Source organism: Nycticebus coucang, chromosome 9 (assembly GCF_027406575.1).
Source record: "Nycticebus coucang isolate mNycCou1 chromosome 9, mNycCou1.pri, whole genome shotgun sequence".
Lineage (NCBI taxonomy): Eukaryota > Metazoa > Chordata > Mammalia > Primates > Lorisidae > Nycticebus > Nycticebus coucang.
Window position 1 is genome coordinate 37,458,322 of NC_069788.1, and position 26,136 is coordinate 37,484,457.

Here is a 26,136-nt window from a genome sequence, read left to right on the forward strand (position 1 = left end):
GGACTCAAGCAATTGTTTTGCCTCAGCCTTCCAAGTAGCTGGCTTCCACAACGCCTGGCTAGAGATGGGAGTCTCACTCTTGCTCAAGCTGGTCTCAAATCCATGAGCTCAGACAATCTACCCACCTTGGCTTCCCAGAGTGCTAGGATTATAGGCATGAGACACCGCACCCAGCCATGTACTTACATATTCATACAATAATTTTGAAGAGACAAGGAATAGTAGCTGTTTCTGGGATTACTGAAGAAATGGGATGAGAAGGAAGAGGGCTTAGTTTTTTACTGTTTATCCTTTTGTACCTTTTGATTTTGTACTGTATTCACTCACTATATGAGTTAATACAAAGGACTTAAAATAATACCTGGCATATAGCACATACTACATGTAAACTATTATTATCAGGTAAAAATCATGCAAAATCATTTTGAGGGAGAAACTCTGAGAGGGAAGGGAGCGCCAAATTGAGGGTCGGATCTGTCAGAGTCAGGTGTTTGGGTGTCCTATGAGGAGAGGCTACTGGATGACAGGGTTTCTGGGCGGTGCCTATGGCTCAATGAGTAGGGCGCCGGCCTCATATACTGAGGATGGTGGGTTCAAACCAGGCCCCGGCCAAACTGCAACAACAAAAAAACTAGCCGGGTGTTGTGGCGGGTGCCTGTAGTCCCAGCTACTTGGGAGCCTGAAGCAAGAGAATCACCTAAGCCCAAGAGCTAGAGGTTGCTATGAGCTGTGACACCATGGCACTCTACCGAGGGCAACAAAGTGAGACTCTATCTCAAAAAAAAAAAAAAAATGACAGTGTTTCTGGGTGCTTCTTGGAGCTCAGGAGAGTTGCAGTCCTTCCTTGGACAAGCTAGGGACATATTTCCTGACATTCCAGAACATTCCGGGAAGTGAGAGGAAGGTATCAGGTGAGGTGTGGTGAACTCAGGCTCTAAGAGGAAGGACAAAGTATTCTGGGGGCACAGCAGGACTAGTTAATCTTGGGCACCTCAAGGACTGGATCTACATCCTCGGGATTGGCTGAGTGACCTTCAGGTGGCTGCAGCTGGCCCTGTCAGCTGGCCAATCAAGACAGGGCCTAGGTATGCTGCTGCTAACAATCCTGTGGGGACAGAGTCCCACACCAGCAGGGGTTGGAAGGAGTGCAGAACCTGAGTTTGCTTACACGTGTCTTTTGACTATTGTTGCAGTTTCCTCTGGTAATTGCCCTCCTCAGGGAGCACTTAGTAGCTTAGGGCAAAATCTAACAATTCCCCAGAATGCACCTGGCCTGAGGAACATGGGGAAGAAAATCTGCTTTACTCTTTGTCTTTGGACTGTCAGGGGAGAATGACAGAGGAAGGGGGCAGCTTTTGGTACTAGAGAGGGGGGTGACACAGATCAGGGGAGCAGCTCTGATGATTTATGCAGTTTGTTTCCCCTATGAGAATGAAGAGTTTCCAGAGGTGTTAATCACTTTACACATCCACACACCTGGAGGATTCCTGAACTGAAAGGACCACAATGCCCACAGCACTCCTGGGATGGTGGGAAAGCTGCGTCAGGGAAAACTGCGTGGCTCCCTCCTTGGCCAGCACTCCTTGGCAGTGCTGGGGATGCTGCATTTCAGAGGACACCATGGGGAAAAGCTCACCTCAGTCATAATACAGAGTACCAGAAATACAAACTAAAGCTATTCTGAAATACCGTTTTTCACTTATCAGATTGGCAAACCATTAAACACACTGTGTTGGCTAGAGTGTGGGGAAATAAGCTCTCTTTTCCCTGGCAGGAGGCTAAATTGGCACAAGCCCTCTGAGAGCATCTGCCAATAGCTGTTGACTTAGTCGCCTGGGCTGTTATGACAAAGTACTGTGAACTGAGTGACTTGTAAATAATAAGACTTATTTCTCATAGTTCTGGAAGCTGGGGACCTCAACAGCAGATCCAGTGTCTTGGTGAGGGCCTATTTTCTGGATCACAGATGGTGCCTTCTCAATATGTCTTCACTGTGACCTGTTTTTCTTTTCTTTCTTTCTTTTTTTTTTTTAAGAGACAGAGTCTTATTTTGTCACCCTCGGTAGAGTGCTGTGGCGTCATACAGCTCACAGCAACCTCCAGCTCTTGGGCTTAGGCGATTCTCTTGCCTCAGCCTCCCAAGTAGCTAGGACTACAGGTGCCAACCACAATGCCCAGCTATTTTTTTGTTGCAATTTGGCGGGGCTAGGGGCCGGGTTCAAACCCACGACCCTTGGTATATGGGGCCAGTGCCCTACCTACTGAGCCACAGGTGCTGCCCAGTGACCTCTTTTTATAAGGATACTAATCCCATTCATGAGGGCTCCACTCTCATGACCTAATCATCTCCCCAAAGGCCCCACATCCTAACATTATCACTTTGAGAATTAGGATTTTAACATGGCTTTTGGGATACACAAACATTCCAACCATAGCCACTACCAACATGTCAAATACACGGTATGGACTAGGAAGTCCATTTTTATAGATACACCAGCAAAACCGCATTATGTCACTGTAGCATTGTCTGTTGGAAATAGTCTAAATTTCTCTAAATAGCAATGTAATCAAGTTAGGATAAGACATTATACAGTGGAATACTCTGCAGACAGAAAGACATAAAAGGAAGCTCTTTGTGTACTAGGAATGGCTTCTAAGAGATAAGAAGTAGGGAAAATTGCAAGTACAGAAGAGGTATGCAGTATGTTACCATTGGTGTAAAACAGGGGTCCTCAAACTTTTTAAACAGGGGGCCAGTTCACTGTCCCTCAGACCATTGGAGGGCCAGACTATAGTTTAAAAAAAGAAACTATGAACAAATTCCTATGCACACTGCACATATCTTATTTTGAAGTACAAAAACAAAACGGGAACAAATACAATCACACCGCCTTATGTGGCCCGCGGGCCACAGTTTGAGGACCCTTGAAAAATAAAGGAAAAAACATACACGTCTGTATTTGTTTGATACGCACATAATATCTCAGGTAACAAGGGCTGCATGTTGGCAAGGGCCCTGGTGGTATTTTAGCGCAGCCTTCGCTCCCTGTGGAGGGCTATGGGGAGAGGCAAAACCTCCCATCCATTCAAGAAAGGAGCCCACTCTGACCCACTGCTCTTTGGATGCAGTGGAAAGATAGTCAGGAGAGGGCAGGGTCACACCATGTAGGAGCTTGGTGACTTCACTTCTAAGCCTGTTTTCTCTTCTGTTAAGCAGCAAAAATAACAGTACTATTCGCAATAAGATGATATGTGTGTTTTGCTGGTGTATCTATAAATGGGGATAATAATAATTCTGAGGATTAACAAGAGTTAATCTATGTGAGGCGCTTAGCACAGTGCCTGGCATGTAGCGAGTGCCCAGTAAACGGATTTCCTCCAAAATACATCCCGGTTTCTCATCTGCACTTCTGGTCCTTACAGGATCAAACCCCTAACTACTCAGCAAAGTCACCAAGGACCCGAGGGTCTACCTCCAGCATTCACTTCCACACTCAGCCCTTGCCACTCCTTTGTAGGCTGTGTCCTCTGTTCCCACTGCCCAGGATATCTGTCCTTCCTTTGCTTGACTTGGTCAACTTCAAGGCCCAGCTCAAATGCCACCAGCTCTGGACAACTCATCCTGAAGTCTCAGTCTAGAAAGGGTTTGTGCTTCCTCCTCCATAATGGCAGAGCAGCTGAGTACACCTCCGTGGGGTGTCATCACACTATGTGGGGATTACGTCCCTCATCCCAGCTGACACACACACATTAGTTGTAACAATACAAGGAAGAAGGAAGAAACCTCTCCACTCAAAAATCACAATAAGATCGTTTCCTACATATCAGACTAGTAAAGTTCAAAGAGTCTCAAGATAGTGAGGTGGGGCAAGGGGACAAACCCTCAGACGGGAGTGTCAGCTGGCACATATCTGAGAAGTGGGTTATCATTGGTCCACGTTCAGGAGACACACACAGAAAAATGACATAGCACGAAGCACCTCACTGCATCAATGCCTGAGATACAGAAAGCTGGAAACTACGTAAGAGCCATCAGCTGGGGACTGGGAAACACCCTTTGGAAGGGCCACAGAGGAACATTATGCAGCTGTGGAACAGAGACAAGCTCTTTATTATTGACATGGAGTGTTGCCAAAATGGATAGTTTACACAGTATCTATCATTGTGCAAAACAGGGAGAAAATATATACAAGCATTTGCATTTGATGCACAGACTATTTCTAGAAGACACGTAAGATAATACTAATAGTCACGTACGAGTAGCAGCTCGAACTCAGAGTCTGGAACCAGGAAAACAAGGAGGAGAGAGATGCCACTACATTACTTACATCTTTTTCTGTCTTTTAAATTTTAAGCTGTATACATATATTATCTACTCAAAATTAAATAACTTTAACAAAGGAGGAAAAGAAAAGCTAATAATGAAACGGAGATGAGGGTAAGCCATAAGCTCCAAAAAGGAGGAAAAAATACCTTGAATTTGTTTCCAGGAGTGACAGAATCCATGGCAAAGCTTTACCCTCAGGCCAGTCGCCCCCACCTGCACCTGGGCACTGGCAGTTGATGGTCAGAGAATTAAAAACTTGTTTCAGTACGAGCCTGAGTAAAACAGAAGAATGATAAGCCCACTATCAGTAGCTGAGGAAAATTCATAAATGAATGCGTAACATAACTCGAAAGAAATAGAATTTGGGGCCCCAGGACTCTTTCATTACAACAACAAAAAAAACCTCACAAGGCTCAGGCTGTTCCTCTTGTACCCACATAGCGACTTCTAAGAGCCTCTGAGGATCCTGCCTTCCATTCAAAGGCCTCTGAAGGCCAGGCACATTGGCTCACACCTGTAGTCCTAGCACTTTGGGAGGTCATGGCAGGAAGACAGCTTGAGCCAGGAGTTGGAGTCTGCACAACAGAGACCCCCATCTCTGTAAAATACAGAAAAATTAGCTGGGCCTGGTGGTGTGGGTCTTAGCTACTTGGGAGGCTGAGGCAAAAGGATCACTTGAGCCCAAGAGTTTAAGGTTACAGTAAGTTATGATGACACCTCTGCACTCCAGCCTGGGTGACTGACACACTCACAGCCTCTGAAGATCACCAAGAATTCACCTAAAGGAGTGTAGGGCAGGGCCCGTTCCAACCTTGGACCCCAGGTGACCTTTATGGGAAAGCCCCACCAGAGAAAGGTACAGGAACACCTAACAGTTCAAACAACCCCTTCCCTGGGGCAACCTTGATTCAAAGTAAGCAGAAACGTTTGAAAACCCAACCTGCTAGGGGTGCAATTTGAGGGCTGATACCACCAAGGGAACCTCTGCTGGCTCAGGTGACACCAAACTAGCCTCAAAAGAGATGTTACAAGAGGGATGTGGGAACCTCTGTGGTTGTGCCAGAGCAGGTAACAACACCTGGCTCAGTGGCTGGGTCCTCGGGGGCTGAGTCAGACGACACCGCAGCTCACCTGCCCTCACACATTCAGGCCCTCCTCTCTCCTTACTTACCTCTTCCTGACGCTGCACTTGCTAACCCCACCCCATTCGGAACTCAGCACAGGCTTTAGCTCTTAAGTCCAACCCTCTAATGACAGTTGTTCTCTGGTGTCTTGGCAAGTGGAGTTCACAGGTTCCTGTGTGTTCATCTGTCTCCTTGGGGAACGGGAGTTATCTGTAGGCTTATGTTTCCTTCCTCTCCCTTGGTGTAGGGCTCAGGGTGCAGTGAGTAGTCACACGTGGCCCTGCTGACAGGCTGGCTCTCTTTGGGCCAGGACTGACCTCCCCCCAGTTTTAGGATGGCTTGCTGTCCCCCAGCTGAATCGTGTTTGGCAAATGCCAAACTACCTTGAGAAACAGTGTCCCCCATACTCCCAGCCAGAATGATCCCAAGTCCGCTCCTGTCATTCCCTTGCTACTCATCTCCCTCTGAATGACACCCAGAGCCCTTTGTCAGGCCCATGAGGGGCCCCTTCTCCATCTTGCACCCTCCTCAGCCTCCCCCTGCTGTTGCCTCAGAGCCAGTGTGCTTGCTGTTCCCTCAGCCCGGAAGGCTCTCCCAGCCCTGCCAGTGCATTCAGGGCTCTGCTCAAAGACAACCTTCCTTCCCACGCTGTGCAAATCAGCAAGTCCGCAGCCAACTGCTCCTTCCCCTGCTGTCCTATTGTGCGACAATAGTGCCTTTCACCTCCCTCTCCAGATCCGCCCCCACGAGGCCCTGGGAGACTGGCACTGGTATGGCCTACACCCACAGACACATGCCCTTTAGCTTCCATTCAACAGAAAGCAGGCAGAACACTGGGAGAGGGAGGAGAATGAGGTCAGGGCCTTAGCTCCCTGGTGGGCTCCCTCTGCTCAGGGTTGCTATGTGCTGACCAGGCTCCTGGACCTGAGGTATTAGCTCCTGCAGAAGAATCTCCTATGGGACTCTCCCTAAGTTCTCCTAACTCCTCTTCTTCCCTGTTACCAGGTGCTACACTAACCCCATGGTTCCCTTGTGCCCTGCTCACACCTTTGGAAGTAATCTCTTTCTTAAACCATCCTCAAATTACCTGACTTGGGTAAGCTATCACTTTCCTTTCAGGCCCTTAAATACACCACCTGACATTCCATGTCTGTTGTGAGCTGTCTGTCCCCCAACTAGACCATAAGCTCAGAGAAGGTGGGGTCCTTGTTCCTCTCCACTGTATACCAACATCTGTATCAGCTCTGCACACAGATCCTCAATGTTTGCTGAGTGACTGAATGAGGAAGGAAAAGTATAATCTGAAGAGAGGCGAAGGGGCTGCAAGGACAGGCAAGATTTTGGGTGGTGATGGAGAAGAAGGGCTCCGTGAAGGGGCAGGAAGCAGCAGTGATGGGAATGGCCTATTCCCTTCAGGGTATGAAGACCCTGTTTATGTTGTTCTTAGCATATCTCCACAGTCTGTAACGATTTTCATTTTGTTTTCTTTGTATGTCTTCCCACTAAAATGAATTCCCCGCAGGCAGGGACCACATCGGTTTTGTTCACTACAGTGTCCTTTCAGTTGGCACAGGGCCTGGCATACACAGAAGGCACTAGATCCATATTTGTTGAATGAATGAAAAGAAAAATGAGTCGTCTAAAAGAAACAGCGAACTGGCAGAGGACCCGGAAAGCCCGGTTGGCCAGTGTGGACGTGGAGTGAGAAGCAGTGGGGAGGAAGTGCAAGTCCTCCTGCAGGGAGAGGACCGATGGAGCCAGGGCTCGTAGAAGCCGGCCTGGCAGGGATGCAGGCTGGGGAAGAGCAGGGAGAGGACCCATGGAGCCAGGGCTCGTAGAAGCCAGCCTGGCAGGGATGCAGGCTGGGGAAGAGCAGGGAGAGGACCCATGGAGCCAGGGCTCGTAGAAGCCGGCCTGGCAGGGATGCAGGCTGGGGAAGAGCAGGGAGCTGCTCAGCTGGTGCCTGAGGCAGCATCTCTCTGGCAGGGAAGGCAGAGGGGGCACCAGTTGGATATAGATGAATGAGGAAGATGACTGTTGCTATCTGTCCCTGGGGGGAACAGCAGGAGGACAGGGAAGATGAAATGACGCTGAGCCTGTCATCCTGTCCCAAGGCAAGCACTCCAGGGTCAGCAGCTGTTGTCTTGTTTTTAACCTCTGCCGCAAGTGGGAAAGCTGTGGAGTGGGAGTGGTTTGAGGGGAAAGGCCAGACAGCTGGATGCTGAGGCCTCCCAGGAGGTAACGGCTGTACAAGCAGAGATGGAGTGTTTGAGTCCACAGTTGGGTGTGTCGGAGGGAAAAGCCAGGAAAAAAAAAAAAGGAAGGGCAAGAGGTAAGAATATGAGAAAGGAGGGCAGTGTCACGGAAGCCAAAGGACAACTGTAAAGAAGGAAAGGGCAGCCAACACAGTCACATGCTAGAGCAAAAGCAAACAGGGTTGGGCTTCAGTGAGTAGCCCCAATCCTGGAGGAGCATCTGAGTGCTGGCCTCTAGGACAGGCTGGGAGAGCCAAAGTGCTAAGTCAGGTGGGGTCACTGTTAGTAAAGGCTTGCTGTCTATCCTAACAAGGTGCTCCTGGGCACATGCCCTAAACCTCACTTATGGTGGGGATGGCCAATTGTCCCACAAATTGGTTCCCGCCTCTGCCCATGGTGAAAAAGCTCCCAAATTTTACCTAGACAGAGGCGCCTAGCTAAAGAGCACATTTCTTGCTTCCCTTGCAGCTAGCAAGGGCTGTGTGACTAGGAGGGTGCAGCTTCCGGGGCCTGTTCTTAGGAGGAAGGTGAGAGCTCTCTCTACATACCCCTGCCCCCTTCCCCATGGCTGGAGCAAGCCCAGCAGATGGGGTGGCACCCATCTTCCATTATGTGGGTACGAGCAGCACTCAAGGTGACAGAGGCGGCAGAAGGAGCCACCAAGCCAGCCTTTCATAGAAGGCCTATGCTTCCCCCAGAATGTCAAATAATAAATGAGCCGGGGCGGCACCTGTGGCTCAAGGAGTAGGGCGTCAGTCCCATATGCCGGAGGTGGTGGGTTCAAACCCAGCCCCGGCCAAAAACCACAAAAAAAAAAAAAGAAGGCCTATGCTTCTCACTTAAGCCATGAAATTTGGGGGACTTTTTGTTAGAATAGCAAAAAATCGTTGCATTCAATATTCAATATTCTGGCTCAGTGCCCATAGCACAGTGGTTATGGTGCCAGCCACATACACTGAGGGTGATGGGTTCGAACCCAGCCTGGGCCAGCTAAACAACAACTACAACAAAAAATAGCTGGGTGTTATGGCAGGCGCCTGTAGTCCCAGCTACTTGGGAGGTGAAGGCAAGAGAATTGCTTAAGCCCAAGAGTTTGAGGTTGCTATGAGCTATGATGCCATAGCACTCTACAAAGGGTGATACAGTAAGACTCTGTCTCAAAAAAAAAAAAAAATTCAATATTCTGTTCTATTCAATATTGAAATGCAACACTGAATCCAGCAGAAATGCCAGCTTAGATTAGACCAAAAGTGACTCAGCTCCTATCTGCCAGGGTCCAAGGGGCCATGACAGAGGTCACTGTCATTTCCCTTGACAAGAGACTCACTCTCCTTGCAACAGTGTCTTTTCTCAAAAAAAAAAGTCTCACTCTCCTGCCCAGGCTTGAGTGCAATGGCATCATAGCTCACAAGTCATACTCCTGCCTCAGCCTCCCGAATAGCTGGGACTACAGGCAAGCACCACCACGCCCAGCTTATTTTCCTATTTTTAGTAGAGACAGAGTCTCACTCTTGCTTAATTGGTCTTGAACTCCTGAGCTCCAGCAATCCCCCAGCCTCGGCCTCCCAGAGAGCTAGGTCTACAGGCATGAGCCACTGTGTCTGGGCCTCAGTCTCCTTAATCATCTGTTACAGAGACATCATTTATAAATGGGTCAAAATCCTGCATAAATGTTTTTGTCTTCCCATCAACTTCATCAAGGAATGAGCATGAGCAGTGCCCACTGCCTTAGCCTGCCTCACCATCACTTCTTAACTGGTTGGATTTCTGGCTCCCTTTCTCCTCCCAACCACAGGCTACGAGCATGTGGGTGTGGGTGAGAATGAGCCTGCACACAGTAGTGCTGAATGTACAAGAGGAACAGAATCCCTGGAAGAGTTGAGAGGCAACAGTGTCGATGGCAAAGAGCATAAACTCTGAGCAGAATGTCTGGATGCAGCCCGCAGCTGTGCCACCCAGCAGCAAGAACACGGAGGCAGTCATTACCCTCCCTGTCCTCAGCTGAAAAGGAGGACAGCAAAACCATTTGCTTTTAGGGTAACTGTGAGGATCAAGTAAGAGTTATGCTCACAATTAGTGTTAGGTTTTATAATTTTTAAAGCAACAGGAAAAAAAAGGGCCTGGTAATGGCATGACATTGTCACTTACAGAGCACTTTCATACTTTATTTAATGATAAAGACAGTCCATTAAGTCCTCCGAACAAAGTATCATCCTAATTTCATTCTGTAGAAACTGATTTGTAAGAGTGATTAGCCCAAGATCTCACAGGTGGCGGATTGTGAGGCTTTAAAATACAAGTCACCAAGCCTTGGTTTAATGAGCCACATGAATGTTGAAGTACAGTGAATTCAAAATTTCAGAAAAACAAAGCTGAGGAATGTTTTTTACATTTGTTTCTCTGAAATACAGCCCATTTTGTTAGTAGTCTCTCAGATTCATGCCACTGATCACCACTCAGAAACATAGGAAGGGGCCTGCTGAACATCCTCACTGAAGGCCAGAGCTGGGGCTGATGACCTCCCTCCCTGGTGGGAGGTCAAGAAAGGGGGCTGGCCAGGGTGCCTACTCATACACACATACCAAGGGGCCAGGTGTGCTGGTTTACACCTGTAATCCCAGCACTCTGGGAGGCTGACGTGGGAGCATTGCTTGAGCCCAGCAGTTTGAGACTACCCTGGGCAATGAGGCAAGACACCCGCTCTACAAATTTTTTAAAAAATTTGTGAGGCATGGTGGCACACACCTGTAGTCCCAGCTACCAGTGAGGCTGAGGCATGATGACTGCTTGAGTCCAGGAGTTCAACATTACAGTGAGCCACTAATACTCCAGCCTAATACTCTGAGCAACAGAGCACTAATACTCCAGCCTAATACTCTGAGCAACAGAGCAAGACCCCATCTCAAAAAAAAAAAAACAAAAAAAAACCAGGTGACTGTCTTGTAAATAAGAGACTTGAAAAGTGAGTAGAATGTGTGGATCTTATTTTGATCCTGATTCAAACAAGTCAACAGTTAAAAGCAAAAACACATCTTTGAGGCAAATGAAAAATGTGAAATTTTTGTTATTGGGGGATATTATGAAATTACTGCTTATTTGTTGAGTGTGATAATGATATTGCAGTTATGTAAAAAAAGATAATTAACACACAAATATACGAAACTGATTTTTTATTTATTTATTTTTTTTGGCCGGGGCTGGGTTTGAACCCGCCACCTCCGGCATATGGGACCGGCGCCCTACTCCTTGAGCCACAGGCGCCGCCTGAAACTGATTTTTTCTTTTCTTTTTTTTGGAGACAGAGTCCCACTTTGTTGCCCAGGATAGAGTGCTATGGAGTCAGCCTAGCTCACAGCAACCTCAACCTCCTGGGCTCAAGCAATCCTCCTGCCTCTGCTTGAGTAGCTGGTACTATAGGTGCCTGCCACTATGAACAGCGCATTTTTTTTATTTTTAGTAGAGACAGGGTCTCATTCTTGCTGGTCTGTAACTCTTGAGCATAAGCAATCCTCCTGCCTTGGTCTCCCAAGAGTGCTAGGATTATAGATGTGAGTCACCACGCTCAGCTTGCCAACTGATTTTTGACAAAGGTACAAGAGTAATCCAATGCAGAGCAGCTTTTCTTTTCTTTTTGTTTTGAGACAAAGTCTCACTATGTTGCCCTTGATAGAATGCCATGGTGTCACAGCTAATAGCAACCTCCGACTGTTGGGCTTTAAGCGATCCTCTTGCCTCAGGCTCCCAAGTAGCTGTTTTAGTTTAGTTTGGTTTTATTTTGAGACCAAGTCTCACTCTGTCACCCTGGGTAGAGTGTCATGGTGTCATAGTTCACAGCAACCTTAAACTTTTGGGTCTCACTCTTGCTCAGGCTGGTCTGAACTCCTGAGCTAAAACAATCCACCTACTTTGGCCTCCCAGGTGCTAGGATTATACGTATAAGCCACCACACCCAGCCAGGAAGAATAGCTTTTAGACAAATGGTACTGGGTCAATTGGACATCCACACACAAAACAATGAAATTGACCTAAACCTCATGCCTTATGTAAAAATTAACTCAAGGGCAGCACCTGTAGCTCAAAGGAGTAGGGCACTGGCCCCATATGCTGGAGGTGGCAGGTTCAAACCCAGCCCCAGCCAAAAACTGCAAAAAAAAAAAAATAATAATAATAATTAAAATTAACTCAAAACAGATCAAGGACTAAAATGTAAAACATAAATCTATGAAAATTTTAGGAAAAAATATGGAAGAAAATCTTTAGGACTTAAGATCTGGTGGAGTTTTTAGATTTGCCACCAAAAACATGATCCAGGCTTGGCGCCTGTAGCTCAGCGGCTAGGGCGCCACCCACATACACTAGAGCTGGTGGGTCGGAATCCGGCCTGGGCCTGCCAAATAACAATGACAACTACAACCAAAAAATAGCCAGGTGTTGTGGCAGGTGCCTATGGTCCCAGCTACTTGGGAGGCTGAGGCAAGAGAATCGCTTAAGCCCAAGAGTTTGAGGTTACTATGAGCTGTGACACTATGGCACTCTACCAAGGGTGACATAGTGAGACTCTGTCTCAAAAAAACCAAACAAATGTGGTGGCACCTGTGGCTCAAGGAGTAGGGTGCTGGCCCCATATACCAGAGGTGGTGGGTTCAAACCCAGCCCTGGCCAAAAAACAACAACAACAACAAAAAAAAACCCCAAACAAAGATGATCCATAAAAGACAAAATTAATAAAGTATACTTCATTAAACCTGTGGCTCAAAGGATAAGTAGAGCGCCAGCCCCTATAATGGAGGTGGCAGGTTCAAACCCGGCTCCAGCAAAGAAAAAAAAAAATTAAAATCTTTTGCTCTGGGTGGCGCCTGTGGCTCAAAAGGGTGGGACGCTGGCCCCATATGCCGGAGGTGGCAGGTTCAAACCCAACCTCAGCCAAAAACAAAAAGAAAAACAAAATGCTTTTGCTCTTCAAAAGACCCTGTGAAAAGGATAAAAAGACGTGCTACCCAGCTGGAGAAAATATTTGCAAGTCACAAGTTCTTATACCTAAAATACACAACAAAATCACAAACAATCCAATTAGAAAATGTACAGAAGACACAGACAAACCTTTCACCAAAGAGGATATTCAGTTAGCAAATAAACACAGGAAAATATGTTCGGCATCACACTAGCCCAATAAGGAAAATATGTTCGGCATCACACTAGCCCAGTAAGGAAAATATGTTCGGCATCACACTAGCCCAATAAGAAGGATGGTGCAAAGCTCACAGACGTAATCCTATCTCTGGGGAGGCTGAAGCAGAAAGATGGCTTGTGCCTGGGAGTTCCAGTGAGCTACGTTGTGCAACTGGACTCCAGGTTGTGCAAAAAGAATTAGACCCGGTCTTGAAAGAAAATAAAACAAGGCTTGGCGCCCATAGTTCAGTGAGTAGGGCGCCAGCCACATACACTGAGGCTGGCGGGTTTGAGCCTGGCCCGGGCCTGCTAAACAACAATGACAACTCCAACCAAAAAATAGCCGGGTGTTGTGGTGGGCACCTGTAGTCCCAACTACTTGGGAGGCTGAGGCAAGAGAATCTCTTAAGCTTAGGAGTGTGAGGTTGCTGTGAGCTGTGACGTCATAGCACTCTACCGAAGGTGACATAGTGAGATTCTGTCTCAAAAGAAAAGAATAAGAAATTACTATACACCTGGTAAATGGCTAAAATGAAAAATAACACCAAATACTGGTGAGGACACAGAGAAACTGGATCACTCATACATTACTAGTGGGAATGAAAAATGGTATAGTCACTCTGGAAAATACTTTGTCGGTTTCTTACAAAATTAAACATGCAGTTATCAATCTAGCAATTACATCCATAGGCATTTATTGTAGAGAAATGAAAATGGTTATGTTTACAAAAAACTTGTGCACAAGTGTTCATAGCTTTATTCATTACAGCCCCAAAGCAAGAACAGCCCAGATGCCCCTCACTATGTGAGTGGTTAAACAATGTTAAACTGTGGTATGCCCACACCATGGAATGCTACTTAGCAATAAAAAAGGAAATACTGATGCACACAAGAGACTAGATGGATCTTAAGTAAATTATGCAGAGTGAAAAAAAGCCAATTTCAAAGGATTATATACTTTATGATTCCACTTATATGATTTTTTTTGTGAGACGGAGTCTTACTTTGTTGCCCAGGATAGAATGCCAGGACATCATAGCTTATAGCAACCTCAAACTCCTGGGCACAAGTGATCCTCTTGCCTTAGCATCTCAAGTAGCTGGGACTATAGGCACCCACCACAATGCCCAGCTATTTTTAGAGATGGGGTCTTCTTCTTGCTCAAGCTGGTCTGGACTGTGTAAGCTCAAGCAATCCACACACTGCGGCCTCCCAGAATGCTGGGATTATAGGTGTGAGTCACCACACCTGGCCTTATTACATTCTTTTTTTTTTTTGTAGTTTTTGGCCAGGGCTGGGTTTGAACCCACCATCTCTGGCATATGGGGCCGGTGCCCTACCCCTTTGAGCCACAGGTGCCGCCCCCTTATGACATTCTTTAAATAAAATTATGGAGATAAAGAACAGAGTAGTGATTGCCAGAAGTTTGCAGCAGTTCTCAACCTGTGAGTTGCAACCCCTTTGTAACAATGAAAACACATCCTGCACATCAGGTATTTACATTATGATTCATAACAGTAGCAAAATTACAGTTATGAAGTAGCATCAAAAATAATTGTATGGTTGGGGGTCCCCACAACATGAGGAACTATATTAAAGGGTCGCAGCATTAGGAAGGTTGAGAACCACTGAGTTAAGGGCAGGGAAGAGAGTGGATATGGTTATAAAGAGACAGCATGAGAAAGACTTGTGGTGATCCAACCACTCTTGTCTCGTGGTGGTAGTTACACAAAACGACACGACAAAACTGCACAGGACTACACACACACACACACACACACACACACACACACACACACGAGCAGTGGTGAAATATGAATAAGCTCGGTGGCTTGTACTGTGTCAGTGTCCTGGTTTTGCTATTGCACATCAGCTACGCAAGTTGCTACCCTCAGGAGAAACAGTGACAGGTACACAGGACCTCTGTGTACATTACTTTGCAACAGCTTGTGAATCTGTAATTATTTCAAAAATAAAATTGAAAGAGTGATCTATCAGAGACGCATATTGACACATTTACAGATTAAATGAATTAGGTCTGGGATTTGCTTTTACAAATACACCAGGAAAAAAAAATAAAGAAAAAAAGGTGGAAGGAATAGATAAAGTGGAATCAACAAGATGTTGATAAGGCGAATTCAATAAGGGGATAAGGAATATATACAAGTTCATATACTTTCCTAATTTTGAAATTTTCCAAAATTAAAGCTTTACAAAGTCCCCAGGTGTACTTAGTTCAGCAGGAAAGGTAAATCTTATTTCTGTCCACGTTGCCATAGCTTTTGAACAAAAATTAAGTTCAAAGCTTAGTTATACTTATTTACAAAGTTTTTATTATGAACTTTTATTATGAGCTTTCATAAGTCACATTTTTAATCTACTTATTTACTACTTTTTCCCTCTAATAATTCCCCCAAAGCTATAAAAAATAGAAATTTATAAATACACATTGAGAATTATGCAGGTTTTACACAACAATAGGCGGGTCAATGTTTCGAGTTCTCCAACCCTTTCCCAGTCTCCATCCAGAACTGGCAGGAGTACAGCCTAGGAAACCTCAGGAGCAGAAACGGCAAACCTCTTCCGAATCCCACCTATCCCTTAGCACAGCGGCACCCAACAGGTGCTGGTGTGGGATGATGATGGATGAGGAATTGCAGAAAAGCTGAATGGGATGACTGCTCCCAAGAGCAATGAGAACAGAAAGCTGGGTTTGGTCATGGCTTGAACCTGGGACTGTATTTAAACTCACCAGGCCAAGAATTACCAAGAGCTGAATCACAAACTCCGAAGGGTTGGCACAGACCCAGTCTAATTGGGGGAATCCAATTTTCTCATTATTGTCCCCTCTTTAGTTCCTGACAAACAGTACTTTCCTTCCAGGCAAAGAGATAGAGTGCCCTCGTGAGGTCAGGGGGACACAGAGCCTGCTGTCGAGTCCCCAAGTTTCTGAAGTTTTCAAATTCACCAAGAGAACGGACAATAAGGAGAGGACGGCGGAAGCCGAGGGGGTCTAGGTAAAGTTAATATGGACCTTAGGGTTCTAAGCCAGGGAACAGCCTGATTATCCAGTGTTAGCTTTCAGGTGTCACTGGTCTTCCTTGGATTTGGTTTTAAAAAGCTCTTCCTTCGGCGATCAAAGGGCATCAGCTTGCCCAGCATCTTCCTTAAAAATTTATTTTCTGGTTTGTTGAGTACATCCGGATGAAGTCTTCTCTACCCAGGAGCAAAGAGGTTGAACGGATTCGGACCTGCTTCCTGGAGAACACCTCAACTTAGCCTGCGAATGCTCTTGGCCCTCTTCCGTCCAGACCAGCGTTCCAGCAGGCCAAATTTCTCAGCTTTCAGAATACAAGGCCAATGCCAGCCATCAGAATCCCATCCCCACCCCACCAAATCCTTTTCCTATAGCTTAAAATCTATGACTCTATCAAGTCACAGCATAATGTAGCCAATGCTCTAAGGTCTTGTCAGAGAAGACCGTTTTCCCAGGAGGGGCAGGACTTGGTAGTTCCCCTTCCACAGAGGGACAGTAAATGTCCACAGAGGACGACAGAGAACACTGCCCCACTTTAGGAAGCACTGATCAAATGCTGACCTGAGGATCAGTGCCAGCCTGGGGTATTGTTCTCCACACTGATGAGAATGTGATGAGCTGGTGATTCTTGCCAGCCCCAGACCAAAGCTGTGACGTGTGGGCCTCCTATTACCAATGTGTTGAGGGAGCACAAAGTCACTTTCCATCAGCTCAGCAGGTCACTTGGACCCCAAATGAGAAGGGTAAAGAACAAGGTCCTGAGATGATAAACTGGTGCCACAAACTGTGAGTCAATAAAAGAGATCCAGATATCCTGAAATACCCCCTAAGCAAGCCATCTTCTTGGTAGCAAGCAAAGCAGCAAAGAACACTTTTTTCTTGTCACATTCCCTAGTCTTCTGGGTTTTAAAAGAATCAAGTCCTGTGATATTAAGTGAAGTACTGGCTGCTGCTAAGCCCAACAGTATGTCCTGGTTGATTAAGAAAGCCTCTTTATTACCATGATGTCTTCATCAATCCAAATATCCAGTGAAAATAGGTAATCTTAATATAAAGTTTGCTATTAAAATCATGCCCAATCACAACCCGCAGCCTTGGCTCAGCCACAAAGAGATCACCCTCTCTTCTTCCCTTGAGTGGCTTTAACTTCCCAGGAGGGTGGTGTCCGGGCCCTTGTATAAGACAGGTTTCCTTTTCAGCTCACGACAGGGACCTAGAAAGAAGAGGAAGCATGGAGCCTGCCTGGTGGGGGCCCTGTGTGCTCTCCTTCTAGGGGAGGACAGCCTGGGCTGCAGGAATGAGAGGTACATATGGGGACCGACAAGTACAGGGAAAGGGAAAGTATTTCCTCACCAGAGCAGTTTTCCCCAGGCTCAAACCCACTGGTGAGCCTCTCTTTTCCACCAAGAAGCAGAGACCACCTCAGTAGCCAAAGACAACTCTCTGGACCCTAGTCTCCAACTCACTTCTTCCTGCGGATCTTGGGTTTCTTCACAGGTCGCAGATAGGGGTTATCAATGATGTTCTCCTCCCCATTCCGGCTTCCCGACAAGGAGGGGTTCTGCTGCAGGACAGAGGTGTTCTCCTTCTCGGCTCCAGAATCGTCCTTTGAGCAAAAGTCGAAATAAAGCACAACACCAATAACACAAGGAAAGACATCATGCCCATAAGAAATATTATCAGCATCCTTTTCATCAAGAAATTAGAATCCTAGGAAGCACCTTCTTTCCAATGTTCCTGTCTCTGCCCCAGACAAAATGAGGCCCAGGCAGGAGACGACTTATAAGGGCAAGGCGAGACTAACAGCGGGGCATGCAATAGTCTTGAAACTCTTGAAGGCATGGACGTGAGTTAGGATAGAGGCCTGGGAGGGGCAGGGAGTCAGGGACTAAAATGTAGCTGCGTCAAGGAGCCTAGTGGGGAGAGAAAGAAAAAGAGAAGGACCCTGGGTGGATGCCTTGCAAGATGGAGAGATACATGGCCAGGATAAATCATTTGCACACAGTAGCTCCTGGACCAAAGCTAACATAAATCACAACAGATTTCCCCTCAAATTCTCAAATTTCTGGTGCTTACAATTTGGTACCAATGATTATATCTCAGCACAAGCCACCCTGTGAGCCTGGAGGGTTTCCACTAAGGCGAAGCAGAGTATGCAGGTTCCAACACATGTACGTCATTGACAATGCACGTCTGCGACCTATGAATTGTTTTTTTTTTCCTGTTTATTTTTGAGGAAAATGTGATTTTTACACCTTTTTTTTGAGACAGAGTCTCACTCAGTTGCCCTGGAGTTGAATGCTGTGGCATTATTGCTCACAGCAACCTCAAACTCTGGGGCTCAAGTGATCCTCTTGGCTTAGCCTCCCGAGTTGCTGGGACTACAGGTGCCTGTCATAACGCCCAGCTCTTTTTTAGAGACAGAGTTTTGCTCTTGTTCAGGTCCTGAACTCCTGAGCTCAAACAATCCGCCTGCTGCGGCCTCCCAGACTGCTAGGATTATAGGCAAGAGCCACCATGCCCAACCTACACTTTTTTTGATTTGGAGATAGTCGCACTCAGTCATCCTGGGGTTGAGTGCTGTGCTGTCATAGCTCATGGCAACCTCAAACTCTTGAGTTCAAGGGATCCTCTTATCTGAGCCTTCCAACTAGCTGGGACTACAGGTGTCTGCCACAACACCCAGCTAGGTGTTCTATTTTTAGTAGAGACACGGTCTTGCTCTTGCTCAGGCTGGTCTCAAACTCCCGAGCTTAGGCTATTTATTTGCCTTGACTGTGCCCAGCCAGAAAATGTGGGTTTTAGAGAAAATTATGTGAGTTCACATATATTCGGTACAATCTCAATTAATGTTTTTAAAAAGTAACAACCATGGGCGGTGCCTGTGGCTCAGGGAGTAGGGTGCTGACCCCATATATCCAGAGTGTTCAAACCCGGCCCCGGCCAAATTGCAGCAAAAAATAGCCAGGCGTTGTGGCGGGTGCCTGTAGTCCCAGCTGCTCCAGAGGCTGAGGCAAGAGAATCGCCTAAGCCCAAGAGCTGGAGGTTGCTGTGAGCTGTGATACTACAGCACTTTACTGAGGGTGACAAAGTGAGACTCTTGTCTCTAAAAAGAAAAAAAAAAGTTACAACCATGTTTAGACATAAACAAGGTAATACACTAAAATTTTAAAAACTGTTTTGGAAATAGAGATGATTGATTCTCCTCTCAAACTCTCCTTTATTTTCCATGTTCTTTCTTTCTTTATTTTTATTAAGTCAAATACACATTTTCCATGTTCTTTAAGATGAGCAGAGGTGGCAGGGAAAGGTGGGGGTGGAGGTGGGGTGGAAAAAATAAAAAAGATCCAGAAGCTTAGGCGTAAGGGACCAGAAGCTGACCCAGCTGCGCCCCCTGGTGACAGGCCTAGGGTTCCATAGGAAAGAAGTCACTGAGATTCCTGCTTTGCAATCTAAGGCCACAGAAGCCTTCGCTAACCTCAAACTGTGGTCTCTGAGGCTGCTGCCACAACAGCAGGGGACACAGGATGCTGTGACTGGATGGTACTAGGTGGAAAGCAGCTTCCCCAGTAAGTGACAGGTAGCCTAGGACACAGACATCAGTCTCAGACTTAATGAGCCTGAAGAAACTGGATCACTTCTAGGTCGCACTGCATACCCTCTCACCATCCTGTCAATACTGCTCTCCCCGAAGTCCCAGTTCCATCCAGGGCCTGTGTGCTTTCCCTCAGCAGCACCAATCCAGTGGGACCCCAAGGTGACCTTCACAATTTTAGACTTTCTAGAGACTCTCTTAAAAGTGAGCACCCTCACACCAACCTAGCTCACGCCAGACCAGGTGCCAAACAAAGGTCTGCCTGTAATCAGACCTATCTGAGACATGTGGCACCCAATCTTCCTGAAGTTCCTAATAGCTTCACTAAGGAACATCTCCCCCACCTCTCCATCCTGCCATTTCTCTACTGTAAACATCCTTTTTTTTTTTTTTTTTTTTTTTGTTGAGATAGCATCTACTTTGTTACCCTTGGTAGAGTGCCATGGCATCATAGCTCTCAGCAACTTCAAACTCCTAGGCTTAAGTGATTCTCTTCCCTCAGCCTCCCAAGTAGCTGGGACTACAGGTGCCTGCCACAACACCTGGCTATTTTTAGAGATGAGATCTTGCAGGCAACCCACCCACTTTGGCCTCCCAAGTGCTGGGATTACAGGCATCAGCCACCTTGCCTGGTCCCTAAACATCCTATTTTAACATTATTGGAAGCTCACTTCAACCATGCCTCTGAGATAATACAGACAAAGTTGACACTGTCAGAGTGAAAACCAGCCTCTGGGTGCAGAGGCTCCCTCCATGTGGCTCATTACTGTTCATAAAAGGAGCATAGGCCTCTCTTCTCCCAGGTAGAGCCTGTGAAAACACCACTTTCTTGTCCCCTTCAGAGACAAACAGCCCTGAAATGGGCAGGTGAATAGGAAGTAGGTAAAAGCAAAATGTCAAACTGACCCAGAGATTTGTAAAAAAGGGAGGAGCAGAATCATCTGTCAGAATTCCTGGAATGGCCTATGAGCTCTAGCAAATCCCACACCCCGAGGGGTGACTGCATCCAGACTCCCAGCTTTCAGTGCCATTTCCATGCCAGCAACGCCCGCAAGTACATCTGCAGCTGTTTCCATGTTCCCAACCCCCATGTGCAGCAGCTCCGCCTGGGGGTCAGGGAGGCATCTAACACATGATGCAATGGTACATGCAATGGTACATCTAACACATGATGCAATGGTACATGCAATGGTACATTTAACACATGATGCAATGGTACATTTCAAAACTATTAAGAAATGAGAATAATTGTGATGGATGTGTTACTTAGTTCAATGTAAACATTTCACATTGTATATTGAAGCAGTACCCTGAACCCCATAAATGCATCAATGTACAAAGTTATGATTTAATAAAAACTAATTAAAAACATAATTCTCATGCCACTGTAAAAAAATAATAATAAAATAAAACACAAATAAAATTTAACACACCTAAAACTGACTTGGGGCCCAGGCGTGGTGGCTCAAGTTTGTAATCCCAGCATTTTGGGAGGGAGGATGTGGGACAATCACTTAAGGCCAGGAATTCAAGGCCAACCTAAGCAACATAGTGAGATCTCATCCCTACAAAAAGAAAACAAAGAAATCCCTCAATATTGGGGACTTTCCCCTGGGCATAAAGAGCTCTTCCCACATTCCTCCGGGTCACAGGTGATGGTGACGCAAGCCGTAAACACTGCAGTCACCCATGCTTTTCTTAGAGACAGGACCTTATTATGTTGCCCAAACTGGACAGCACAGGAGCTTATTCACAGGTGTGATCCCAGTGCACTGCAGCCTCATACTCCTGGGCTCCAGTGATTCTCCTGCCGCAGCCTCTTGAGTAGCCGGGACTACAAATGAGCCACCACACTTGGCATGCTTCTTTCTTTCACTGATGTGCCGTACCCAATTTATTACGGCAGCCTATTGGTCTTACCTTCAAAATCTAGGCAGATTCTGAACACTCTCCTGCGACCGCCCTGCTAAAGCCCACTGTTGCCTCACCTGGACTACTGCGACAGTTTCTTGACTGATCGCCCTTCTCCAGTCCATTCTCATCACAGCTATCAGCGTGATGGTCTAAGTTCAGAAATGTTCCTCCTCTGCTCCACACCTTCCCATCCACTAAGTTAAACGCTAGCTCTTCAAACAGCCTACCAGGACCTACCAGGTCTGATCCTTCCGTCCCCCTCCTTCCACCACCGCACTTACTGTTTGTTCCTCAGGGCCTCTGCACAGACTATTTTCTCTGCTATAACATTCTTCCCCAAATCGGTATATGGCTCACTCCCTCCCCTGCTTCAAGTCTCTGCTCAGATATTACCTCCTCAATGGTTCCTATCCTGAGCCCCTATTTAAAATGGAAGCTTCTTGGCTCGGTGCCTGTAGCACAGTGGTTACAGTGCCAGCCATATAAACCAAGGGTGGAGGGTTTGAATCCGGCCCTTGACAGCTAAACAACTGCAACAAAAATATAGCCGGGCATTGTGGTGGGCGCCTATAGTCCCAGCTACTTGGGAGGCTGAGGCAAGAGAATCACTTAAGCCCAAGAGTTTGAAGTGAGCTGTGATGCCACAGCACTCTACGGATGGTGACATAATAAGACTGTCTCAAAAAAAAAAAAAAAAAAAAAAATCAAAATGGAAGCCTCCATCCTCACCCTGGATCTTCACGTATTCTTTTTTCCCATAGCATTTTCATCTTTAATATACTATATAAAGATTCACTTATATGTTTATTATTCTCTTTGTTCGCTGCTTTATCTCAAGCAGCCAAAACAGTATCTGGCACATATGAGGCGCTGGATAATACTTATTGAGTGAATGACTCTTCCCACAGAAGACAGTTTTAACGTATGAGGAAAAAAATTCTATTATACATGGAAATGAATAGTTCCTTCATGTTCAAGCACATGAAAAAACTAGAACTAGGTTAAACAAAGTACTACCTAGCAAAAGTCCTTGAGAGATAGCCTGTTGTAAGTAGAGAAAATAATTTAAACTACTGGTTATTTATTTTGCTGTAACAATATGGGCAAATTCTAAGGACAGAAAACAACCTCGATGTCCACCAGGGCTAGATAAATTAAACCTCCACAGCCATCCCATGAGGCACGATGACCCTGTGAGGAATGAAGAAGCTCCTCACAGAGAGAGGTGGAATGATGGCTAAGATACAGCCAAGGGGGAAGAAGCAAGGAGAGAACCATTTGTAATTTGTTGTTTGTGTTTAAAACAACAATAAAAAATGTCTCTAGAAGGGTACACAAGAGAATGGCGAGACAGCTGCTTTGTGGGAGGGAAGTGGATCACGGGGGTGGGGGGTGAGGGGGTGGGGGGCTGGAGAATTCTCACTCTGTATCTTTTTGCACATTTTGAATTTTGAAACATATGATTATATTTCCCAGTCCAACAAAATAACATTAACAAGTCCAAGTGACTATATATAAATTGTTTCTAGAATATTTGTCTTCATTTTATCAGCAAAAGAGCATATGCTCACACTGACTGAAACAGCAGGGGAGGGGGCAGTGTGTGCCAGGAGCTGCTGTGCACCAGGGACCCGATAGCGGCCCACTCATCTTGGGCTCCTGCTTCCCTTGGAGGCTACTGTAGGTTCCTGTTCCTACTTGTGAGGAAACAGATTCAGATGTCAGGTGACGCGATCATAGTCACACATCTGGCAAGCAGCAGGGCCTGGATCTGAACCCAGGCCAGTCTGACTCCAAGAGTCAGGCCTTTCTAGGCTCTGCTGTCTGTAACCCTGGCTCGACCTCTTTGGTATCCAGGAGTCCCCAGGCAGCTGCTGGCACTCTTCCAGCCTCGGCTCACTCACCACCATGACCTCACCTCACCTCACCACTGGGAATGCTGGGGAGCACATCTGCAAGCCCTTTAGTACATTGTACTTACAAAGATGTGGTGATGTTTGCTCAGAAGATTCCTCCTCCTCAAAAGGTGAACCTCAACTTAGTCTATGACCCTATCACCATATCTCAGCCCAAATTAACTGAGTTCACAAGTGTAGAATAACAAGTTCCTCTGCTTTATTTAAAGCCACGGGTTCCCAGCCCTAATTCTGAAATGAATAATTCAACATTAAAGAAATGTGTTTGGGCGGTGCCTGTGGCTCAAGGAGTAGGGCGCCGGTCCCATATGCCGGAGGTGGCGGGTTCAAACCCCGGCCAAAAACCAAAAAAAAAAGAAATGTGTGTTCAAGCAAGGATGGCTTTCAGAAAATGCTAGAGATGGTATGGGCATCCTCCCTCCCACGCTGGGACCCTGGCACACTGGAGCAGCGGGCTGCCATTCAGTGCACTGCCTCTTAGAGGACAGGAGGAGCACCAGTCCAGCCACAGCCACTAAGACCTCCCATCCAGGGCTAATTTTAAAGGATAGTCGAATATGGTGATCTGACTATAGGGACCCTCCCTATAAGGCATGGAAGCATTTCCAAGCATCCAGCAGTTCTGTGACTCTATTGGCACTTTCTCCCAAGATGCAGGAACAAGAAGAGGGTCTTATCCTTTCACTTGCTGAGTAGGACACACCCATAACCAGAAAAGAATGCACATCTCCCCACTCCCTTTTTTTTGGGGGGGGGGGGGATTTTTGTTTTTTTGAGATAGTCTCACTTTCTCCCCCTGGGTAGAGTGCCATGGCATCATAGCTCACAGCAAGCTCAAACTCTTGGGCTCAAGTGATTCTCTTGCCTCACCCTCCCAAGTAACTGGGACTACAGGCGCCCAGCACAACGCCCAGCTATTTTTTAGAGATAAAAATAGGGTCTTGCTCTTGCTCAGGCTGGTCTGGAACTTCTGAGAATAAGCAATCCACCTGCCTTGGCCTCCCAGAGTGCTAGGATTACAGGAGTAAGCCACTGTGCCAGGCCCCCACCCACCTTAGTCTCTACCCACACACTCTAGCCCCTCCCCTGAGCATGAAATGTCCAGAAGAAAGTCAGCTCCATCTGGGCACTATCTAGCCCATCCCCTCTTGCAGAACAAAAGACATCATTCCAAAATGTTTCTTTCTCTCCTGCATCAATTTTCCTTCTCAGCCAGATTATTCTTGTTAGTATACAAACACGCTGTTATTTCTTTTATCTTAAAAAATGAAAAGACACAAAAACACCTCTTTTAATTCCTTAATTGTTTCCCCTCTAGTTACTACTCCATCTCTTCCTTTCCCTTTACAGCAAAGCCCCTCAGCACACCTTGTCCACATAAGTATTGTTCAACAGAACTTTCTTCAAGGATGGAAATGTTTGATATCTGCACTTTCCAGTCTAGTGGTCCCTAGCCACATGCTACTATGGGATATTGAAATGTACCTAGTAAGACTAATAAATTGTGGTTTTTAGTTTTATTTAATTTTAGCTAAATCAAATTTAAATAGCCACATGTGGCAAGTAGCTACTGTAATGAACAGCACAAGTCTATACTCACTCCAGTATCTTCCCTCCCATTCTCTCTGAATTCACTCCAGGCCCTTGCTTCCAATCTTACTGAAATTGCTCTTGTCAAGGTCACAAATGAGATTCATACTGCCAAATCTATGGTCAAATTCTCAGTCCTCTTATTTTTTTTTTTCTTTTGAGACAGAGTCTCAAGCTGTCGCGTCATAGCTCACAGCAATCTCCAACTTGGGCTCAAGTAATCCTCTTGCCTCAAGTTTTTCTACTTAGTAGAGACTGGGTCTCACTTTTTGCTCAGACAGGTCTCGAACTTGTGAGTTCAAGCAATCCACATGCCTGGCCTCCTAGAGTGCCAGGATTACAGGTGTGAACCACTGCACCTGGCCTTCTCAGTCCTCTGATTACTGGAACTACAGTTTTTGACACAGCTGATGGTCCCTTTCTCCCTGAAACACTTCCTTTGACTGCTGGGCACAACCCTTTCCTGGGCCTTCTCTGTCTCCTTGGCTCGTTGCTCCTCATCTCTTCAACCTTGACAAACTGGAGAGCCCCAGGCTCTCTGACTGAGCCTCTTCTCCTTGTCATCCTTTCATCACTGGGAGAACTCCTCTACTGTCCTAGTTTTAAATACTGTCTACACACCAATTGATGCCCACATATGCATCGCTGAGCCTCAACCCCCAACTTGGATATCCAGCTCTCCACCTGACATCACCACTTTGGCATCTGATAAGCATCTCAAACATAACACACTTAAGCCTAAACTTCTGACTTCCCTACACACATACTTGTTCCACCCAAATGTTTTTTTTTATCTTGGCTGAAGCCAGCTCCATCCTTCCTTTTTTTGTTCAGGCAAAAAATCCTCATAGTTACTTTTGACTCTCACATCTCACATCCACTTTGTTAGTTGACCCTGCTCTGAAAAGGATCTAGAGTCTGACCAAATAATCTAGATGGCCATGTCCAATTCTTCTTTCCCTCCTACCACTTTTCAGTTCACTGCCAACAGCCTCCGGACTGGTCCCTCTGCAGTCCATACTTGGCACAGCAATGTGGCTGAGCCTATTAACAAGCCTATGTCAGTCGGATCCTGACTCTCCTTCATTCAGTATCTCCAGCAGCTCCCATCTTACTGAGCAAAAGGCAAAGTGTTCAACCTAACCTTTAAGACCCTGTAAGGTCTGACTTGCCCATGAGCTCTCTTGACCTGATCCCCTACTGCTCTCC

The 26,136-nt window shown here is 46.3% G+C and overlaps 1 protein-coding gene across 3 annotated transcripts in view; it reads right to left on the minus strand.

Moving 5' to 3' along the window:
• The window catches only part of TAF8 (TATA-box binding protein associated factor 8), a 96,405-nt gene that overhangs the window by 50,532 nt on the left and 19,737 nt on the right, over positions 1-26,136 (minus strand). Inside the window, exons 8-9 of one of the 3 annotated variants that reach the window (XM_053601981.1) lie at positions 17,379-17,518; positions 4,474-4,599 (exon numbers count right to left, since the gene is read on the minus strand). In XM_053601981.1, coding sequence (XP_053457956.1) covers positions 4,474-4,599; positions 17,379-17,518 — 266 coding nt within the window. Of the gene's footprint in view, positions 1-4,097; positions 4,600-12,382; positions 17,126-17,378; positions 17,519-26,136 lie in introns of those variants that run through there. The other 2 variants (XM_053601980.1, XM_053601982.1) reach the window with 2 other exon arrangements.